This window comes from Calidris pugnax, unplaced genomic scaffold, assembly GCF_001431845.1.
Source record: "Calidris pugnax isolate Ruff unplaced genomic scaffold, ASM143184v1 scaffold36, whole genome shotgun sequence".
Classification (NCBI taxonomy): domain Eukaryota; kingdom Metazoa; phylum Chordata; class Aves; order Charadriiformes; family Scolopacidae; genus Calidris; species Calidris pugnax.
The window spans coordinates 645192-653421 of NW_015090825.1; the positions used below are offsets into that span (position 1 = coordinate 645192).

Below are 8230 nucleotides of genomic sequence, written 5' to 3' on the forward strand. Positions count from 1 at the left end.
GGGGACACGCTGTAGGGCTACATCCCTGCCCTGCTGAACCTTCCTGGGCTCCCACCTGGGTCTGCGCCACTTCCCATCTTGTGACATTGATGTGCCAGGTCCCGGGAGGGAAGCAGCTCACCTGGGTGGAGGAGAAGCCTCCGTTGGGGTTCTGCTGACCGCTGATCCACTTTGCAATCAGAACTGCGAACGACAGCTCCTCCTGGGAAGGTGCTGGCTGCGTGGTGAGGTGAGCAAGGAGCACGTAGGCCGTCATCTCCACTTCAGCAGAGGGAGCTCGGTAGCGATAGTACGGGAGATCAGCCTCTGGCTCCTTCCCAGGCCGCTGCCAATGAACAGACCCATCTTCACAGGAGGCAGGGAGAGTGGAGACAAGCACACAGGCAATTAGTAGCAGTCATTGCAAGGGGGTTCCCGGTCTGCTGCTGGTCCAGCAGAGAGGACAGAGCCTCCACAATGTAGGATGAGGCAGGAAGGGTTAGGTGTCCGCTTGCTGGGGGTTTACAACTAGTCTGAGCCTGCTGAGGCTCAGTCCCCAGCCCTGGACACCGCTTTGGCCCAGACTCCAGCTTCACACCGACATTTATGAGGGAGTTCTGAAAAACGCAACCCCTTTGCACAGGTCCTTCCTCTCCCTCCACCTTTCCCCACCCACAGAGTCCGTCTCCTGCATCCCTCTCCCAACCGACGAAAGGCATTTTGTCAAGGGAAGGTGTAAGGCCAGTGGGTTGGAAGGCAGAGCTGTCCCAGCAGGAGCACTCACCCTTCTTCACAGCTTCCTTTTCCAGGGAGCCAAGCAATGCCTTCCGCTTCTCTTCCTTCCCTGCCAGGGCGAAGGCGTACGCCATCAGTGCCTTGGTGTACACGTGGTTTTCTTTCTCATTTGATGCTGTTTCCAGGCAGAACAGAGCATTACGCACCACCGAGTGCTGGGGAGAGATAACCAGTGATTAGAAGGGTAGAGAGAAATGAGGGTTTTGCCTCACGAATGACACATCATTCCACTGGACTTTGAGCCTGACAGAATAAGGTCTAAGAACAAGTAGGGTACAATGTGTTCCAGAAATGCTAAAATTAAGAGCACATATTTCTTTTATCAACAACCAAGTCCTTTTTCCAATCTGGAGCAACTTCTGGGCAGTATGGTGTCATCACAGACTGAGACAATATAACTGACACAAGTTGGGGTTCAGACACGTACTGTTACAGGCAGAGGAACCTCCAGCAATGCAATAGTGATGTAGGCCGTCAGCGAGACCTCGTTGTCCACTCCACCCTGCAGAGAAATACAAAGGTAGATTCTGACCACATCTAGCTTTTTATCTCCAGTCTTTTCTCCCATTCCAGTGGGAACAGTTTATTTGGCATTGTAGACCCTTAGCTTGCCCTCCTCCCCCTTGCAGCTGATGTGGAAGTATCAATACCACTTATAGAGTACAAGCTAGCCTTCATTCTTCTTCCTGGTGTGGTGGTCATACCTTTGGCTCCCTAAGTCTTGCCATTGACACAGGAATTTCATATCGCTCTGTATGCTCAGGAAGCTCAACTGGACCCATCTTACTTATCGTCGAGTTCTAGACTCACAAAAAAACAACCAGGCAGATGTGTTACCTTCATGGCGTTGTTCAGGAGTGTCCCAGAACTGCGGAAGCAGCCGTTCTCCTTCTGCTTTTGAGAGAGCCAGACCAAAGCATCCTCGATGTGCTTCTCATCTATGAAGATGTGAGACCGGGCCTGGGCAAAGGACTTGAGGACAAAGGCTGTGAGCCTGTAAGGGAGAAGGAGCAGTGAAAGGACCTGAGCATGTTGTCCATCTCAGGTGACAGGGCCTACGTGCATGTCATCTATCCGGAGAAGAGAAAGAAGGCCACATGTATATTATATCTTCACCTTGAAAAATTTGTCAAAAAACTGCTTCCCACCTTGATTTCTTGTCCCTCTCTTGGCTCACAAAACCCTGTGATCCTTTTGTGTTGACGGTACAGTTTGTTGACCTGTATCTAAACAAATCTCTTTGGAGCATGCCAGTAAGCTCAACATCTGCGTAACAGTAATACTCAAAATGAGAGGGAAGAATAATTAAATTGCTGTTAGCTCCTGATCTGCCAGCAGGACTCTTGCAGTAGAAATCCATGCCTTATGGATTTCCCAGAACTCCCCGGAGTTTTAAAGTGAAGAAGAACATGTTAAAAGGGTTTTTGCTGGAGTTGTTACAAGCAGGAGAAGAAGCAGGCATGCGGTGAGAAGCCAACATGCTGTCAAGAGCTTAGTACTGTTTCAGGACCTAAAAGCAAACTGACAGTGATGGAATTATCCATTCTTACCCTTAACCTGGAGTTGAAAACACATGGCAATTATATGCTGAAGCAACTCAAAATTTTGCAGTAAGTCACACTGCCAACACACACGTTCCTCCAGGCCCTCTTTGCTTAGTGACACACAAACACTCTTGGAAAAAAAAAATCAAAAACCATAGAGCACTGCTCTTGGATTATCATCCTTTCAATTTATATGGAAACACCTTTCCCAGCAGCCTTCTCAGCAGACGCTAGTCTGGAAGAGTTGCCACTGAAACTCTTCAGCCTTTCTCACTCAGGATGTGAAATCCCTGCTCCCTTCTTCCCCAATTTATCTTCATTTCCTTCTTGTCTGTTATGGTCCTCAGAGTTGCTGGTGGCAGAATGTGCTTCAGCTGCACAACTGGCTGATGCAGCCTGTTTCATTAATTAGGAGGCAGCAAAGCTGCCCTGGAAAGATTGCTGGTCTACATCAGCATTTCCTGTTTATTGTCGGGCAGCATTTGTTATAAATGTGTAGGTGAGAAAAAGGAGCATATAGAGGAGGCATAGGTGACATTGAAATCTCACCAGGTGTTCCCTGGCTGGCCATAACGTGGTCCAAAGGTACTGTAGGAGCCATCTGGGTGCTTGTAGTTCAGCTGCCTCTGATAACCTAGAATCGAGAGTTAAAGCAAGAATCAGATGCCAGAGAAAGTGTGCTGAGGGACGGTGGAACAGAAAAATAGCTGTATGAGCAGGGGCAAAGGACAGAGGAGTAGGTCAGTCCTATCCTGGCCAACAAGTATGTCCCCACCTCCATGCACTGCTTATACTGCATGAGGAGAAGCATCACCTGCCTTTCTTCAGAAGAAAAGCAGGGCACATTAATGGCAATGGGCAAGTCACTGTAACAGGTCACCTGATAACTGTGCACCGCATTGCAACCCAGTTAGGGAGCAGAGAAAAGTGGGTGCAATGATTAGGTATCCTAATGCTTAAGTAACAGAAAATAATAAAGGAAAAAGCAGTGAAGAGTCTTCTAAGACATACAGCAGAGATCATCTGTGCATGACAGAAGCTCTCTTTCCACATCTGGCCGACATTTGACAGAACCACCCCAGGCAGGATCTGGAAAAAAGCCAAAGCAGAAGCAAAAGCTGTGTCCCAGCTCACCGCTCACTAAGTATCCGATGGCCTTGGATTTGACCTCCTCACTCAGCTGCCCTGTCTTGTTCAGGTAGTCCAGGACGTAGATGTTGGGTGCAAACAGGACCATGTTCTGCTCCCCACAGCCAAACGGCATCTGGAGGAGCTGGTGCAGGTTCTGCATGGCAGTGCCCATGATGTCGCCTGGGGAATAGAAGATACCAAGAGGGATATTAACAAAACTCAGGGCTGGCTGTCAGAAGGAGCTACTGAATGAGAGAAGCAAGAGATGACAGTGAAGAACAAAAGAAAACACAGAACAGCAGAGAAAAAGGAAAAGAGGTAAATGAGAGAAAGTTTAGGGCACTGGCAGAGAACCCTGAACAAAAGCACATGCAGAAAGGGGAGAAGAGAGAGCACAACTGGGAGGGAAAGTGCTCAAGACAGACGGGATGAAAGGGAGGAGTGAGCTGTGCTGGAAACCAAGAGGAAAAAGCTGTGAGGGAGGAGTGAGCTGCAGCACAGAGGGGCAGAAAAAGCACATGGTTCTTTCTCCCAGGCTGCTCACTCACCCAGAACTGAGAAATATGCTCTGCCTGAGTCTTGTACCACATTTGGGGGGAGCAACAGGGAAAACTTCTCTTTCACAGGCACTCCTGAGAGAGAAACAAGGCACAAATAGCTTCAGTGAAGTCTCAAGAAATGGCTAATGGAAGGGGAGGGGGCCTCAGTGAAAGAGGAACAGTTCCCATTAGAAATGCCCTGACTTCAACCACTTCATTTTTCCCTGGCTACAAGGCAATCTCTGCTTTAAACCACCCCCAGCCACAGTTGGTCACTGTAGATCACATCAATACATCTTTTAACTTGGCACCTAGAAAACAGGAGATAGCATTTGTAATGCCAGTGTCAGCACACACAATAGAACAGGGATGCAAACCATCATACTAAATCTGTTCTAGCTTATACCCTGATGCTTAGGCAGGATGGTCCATTCTCCAGAGCTTTCTTCTCTCTTAGGTCTCCAACTGATGGGGCATGTTTTGATTAACTAAAAATATCAGCCTACTTGGAGTATGGCAGCACCATCTTCCTCCTCAACTCACATCCCACCCTTCAAACCACACAGGAACAAATGGAGAGAATGGAGAGTGCTTTACCTTTTACACAGAGCACAGAGTTCTGGACTGTTTCCTTCTCAACTCCTTCAGGCTTGGGTGGGATGAAGTAAAACAAGAGAAGTGAGAAGTTAGTGAGATGGGAAGTACAGACAGACAGATGAATCCTTAGGAAGGATGGAGGAATATATGAAAAGTGAGTGATCTGGAGAAGGAGAGGCAGTCACAAACACTCCCTGAAATACAGAGCACTGAAATAATAATTTAAGCAAGTACAAAAAAAACCCATGAGCCTAAGTGATTGGCGTTGTAGGTAGAGGAAGGATCAGAAAAAGAGGCACTGCAGGACTGTCACATGGATGACCTGCAGCTACTGTATGCAGCAAGAGACAATTAACAAGAGGACTGCAGCATTACAGCAAGTGCTATCGTTAGCAAAAGCTCACAGTTGCTCTAGAGGGCTGTCCTAAAGAGATGTCTGCAGTGCTATTTATCATAATGCTGCAGATGCTTCAGGGAACATTTTGTATGTTGGTAAGAGAAAGGGAAGAGGTTGTGCACTGTAATATTCGGTGACACTACTGACACCAACAACAGGGTGAGCACGTGTCAGGGCTTTTTTTATGATACAGAGAACATAGAACATAACTGCCAGATTACCACACCCAGTATAATAAGCTAGCATTTTCCTATAGAGGGTATGCAATACTGCCACATAATATTTCCTTCTGTATCCTTCTGTATCCTTACACAGCATCAGCGACTCTTCTTGACACAGGAAATTGATAAGCTGTAAAATTTTAGCATGTTTTCATGGATTTTTATAGTATCTGGAGTTTTGAGGAGACTTCTCTACAGGCATTGAATTTCCATAGGTACTTGTGAATCCCCCACCTTCATCCTGGTGCCAGACTATGGTAGCAAACCAGAACTGCATGGCACTCAGCTTAAGAGACCATTTGCTTGGCACTCAACTAGCACAGAGGCAGCATGTGCTGACTGGGACTGAGTCAAAAGGAGGAGGAGAGATGCAGTAAAGACGGTGTATTGAAATACAGGTGACAGGTAGAAGATAAAGGGAAGGATAGATTGGAGTAGGAGTCCTGCTATAGTAGGGGATAGGGAGAAGCAGTAAAGAGGGTGTATTGAAATACAGGTGACAGGTAGAAGATAAAGGGAAGGATAGATTGGAGTAGGAGTCCTGCTATAGTAGGGGATAGGGGAATTATAGAGTACTGGGAGACTGTGTTATTGTGCTGTGTTATTAAGCTATTAAGCCCTGCCAAAGTATAAAGGTGATGTAAAACCATCATATGGCCACACTGCGTAGTGATCTCATAGAATCTTAGACAAGCCCAGGTTGGAAGGGGCCTTGAAAGATCATCTGGTCCAACCTTTGGTGGGAAAGGGAGCCTAAATGAGATTATCTAGCATCCTGTCCAACTGCATCGCAGCGTACACTCTAGCCTGTAGGAAAGCTCAGTCCTCCCCTTCCCACGTCCCACATACCTCCACCAGCAGCTGTCTGATGACCGTGTCCCTCCGCCCTTTCTCAGGGGTCTCCACGATGGCATTCCCGCAGGGCTGCTGGTCCTGCAGGGCCTCAGCGCTCACCGAGAACTCCACCTGCCCTGGAGGAAACAGGGGTCAACCAGCCCTGCGGGGTTGGTTGGCATTGCCAAGCAATGGCAGTCACTGCCACTTCCAGGAGTTTCAACTTGCAGGCCCATGGATAGGGATTTTCTTTCCAACAAGAACACAGCTATCTATATCAGAAGCCATCCCGGAGCAGATGAGCTGCACTGCTGTTGAAAGGTGACTCTATTTTGGTGACTGCTTTCCAGAAGCTAGGACACCACAGTGGTGGGACTCACTGGCCCCACTGCTGTTCAGCACACTGGTGCCCCACATGCACACCACAGCTGCTACCACAGCACGTAACAGCGACCGTGAAAACAACATATGAAGATAACACAGGGCAATCATCTAATCTCTGGGAGGGATGGAGCCCCATGGGCCAGCAATATCTCTGGCTTCAGAAGATGTTGTCTGAGGGCTGTTGATGGTATTACATGTGGTGTCAGATATGGCCGTGGACGCACTGAGTTCACCAACCTTTGCCTCCCAAGTAACCCCAGATAAGACAGACACTTGGCTGCAGTGCTTCCCAGGAAACACTCCCTAACACTTCCCTCAAACACCCAATACTGAACAGGGAGAACAGCACAGAGAAACCCTCCCTGCAGTTTTCAGCACCCTGAGACCTTTACCTAGGGATTTGGGAGTCACCAGCCAAGCCACAGTTTTCCTCCCATGCTCGCAGAGACAATGAGATTCTTCCTCCTTTTCCACTGGAGTAGCCAGGAAATGAGTCGACTGAGCCAGGGTCACACTGACCTGCCGGTTGTAGAGAGAGGTGCAGTCAGGGGAAGGGGATCATGAGAGATGGGGACCTAGAAAGCCACAGCAATAGCTATTCCTTCACTAGCAAAGGAGCAGGGAGCTGGAGCTGTGGGCTCTGTGTATTGGAGTATATAAGAAGAATAACGTAAGAACTTCAGGGATGAAGGGTCTAGAGCTAAGTATAAGAAGGCTAGGTGAAGGCAGGAACTGTACAAGAAGGCACACAAGTACATAGAAGGATCTAAACCTTCCTTACCCTGATGCAGGCGGTCAGGTAGTTGAAAACGGTGGCTTTCAGCGTGAAGGACTCCCCACGCACCACCGAGTAGGGCAGGGTGAGCTCTACAAAGAAGGGCTGGAAGGCTCTGAGGGACACTGTCGGGGACAGGCCAAAGCCCGTGTCTGCCGAAGTGCAGAATGCATTAGCTTTCCACTCGGTGATGGTGTCAGGGATGGTCACATCCAGATCAGCATTTCCCTCAGAGCTGGTGAAGCAAGGACACAGGGGTGATTTTTACGCCGTTTTGGTGACTATCTGTACTCCTTTCAGCCTACTGAACAGTTCTGCTTGTGTGAATGATGGGGTGCAGTATGTTTGTTCCCGTAGGGCCCCCCCATGTCTTCTTCCAGACCCATGACCACCCCTTGAACAAACCTAACAACGGCTGAAGGTAATTCCATCTCAGAGGATTGCCACGTGATCTTTGCAAACAGTGAAGGACTTCTTGGCGTTGAAAAAGCTTGGCAAACATGTGGGGATTTGTGTTTTCACCTTATAAAACCAGTTTTATTAAAAAGGAAGGAACTATCCCAAGGTCCTTACCTTACAGATACTAAACTCCAAATCCAAGTTTCTGGGAAATACTTTCGGACTGTCTCCGTCACCTCCTCAGGAGTCCTTGCCATGGCACGAAATGCGTGCATCATATGTGGCTGAGGGTCTGAATGTGATGAGATGGAAAAGGAATCAACTACTGATCATTCCAAACAAGCAAGATCTACATCAGTGTCATGCTTTGGTCTGAGAAAGCAGCAATCTATGTGGCAATCAGAAGCTGCGCTGTGGCTGCAGTAAGCACCGATACCAGCGGCAGTGAAACTTCAGGGTCAGGGTTTATTAGCAAGAACTACCCTTCCAGTATTTCCTACTGGTCTCCAGCGAAACTCAAAGTTTGGGGGGGCATGGAACATCCCTCTGTGCTGTGTTTTTTGTAGGATCACTATGACTCAGAAAACCACCTCACTGCCAGATTCTTCAAGAACTAGGCTGAAGATGCTCAAACT

The 8230-nt window shown here is 48.2% G+C and overlaps 1 protein-coding gene across 1 annotated transcript in view; it reads right to left on the reverse strand.

Moving 5' to 3' along the window:
• LOC106886869 (alpha-2-macroglobulin-like) overlaps positions 1-8230 on the reverse strand; it is a 38370-nt gene that overhangs the window by 9947 nt on the left and 20193 nt on the right. Inside the window, exons 21-28 of the mRNA XM_014940129.1 lie at positions 6053-6174; positions 4586-4637; positions 3998-4081; positions 3453-3629; positions 2868-2952; positions 1612-1768; positions 1202-1276; positions 764-929 (exon numbers count right to left, since the gene is read on the reverse strand). Coding sequence (XP_014795615.1) covers positions 764-929; positions 1202-1276; positions 1612-1768; positions 2868-2952; positions 3453-3629; positions 3998-4081; positions 4586-4637; positions 6053-6174 — 918 coding nt within the window. The remainder of the gene's footprint in view (positions 1-763; positions 930-1201; positions 1277-1611; positions 1769-2867; positions 2953-3452; positions 3630-3997; positions 4082-4585; positions 4638-6052; positions 6175-8230) is intronic.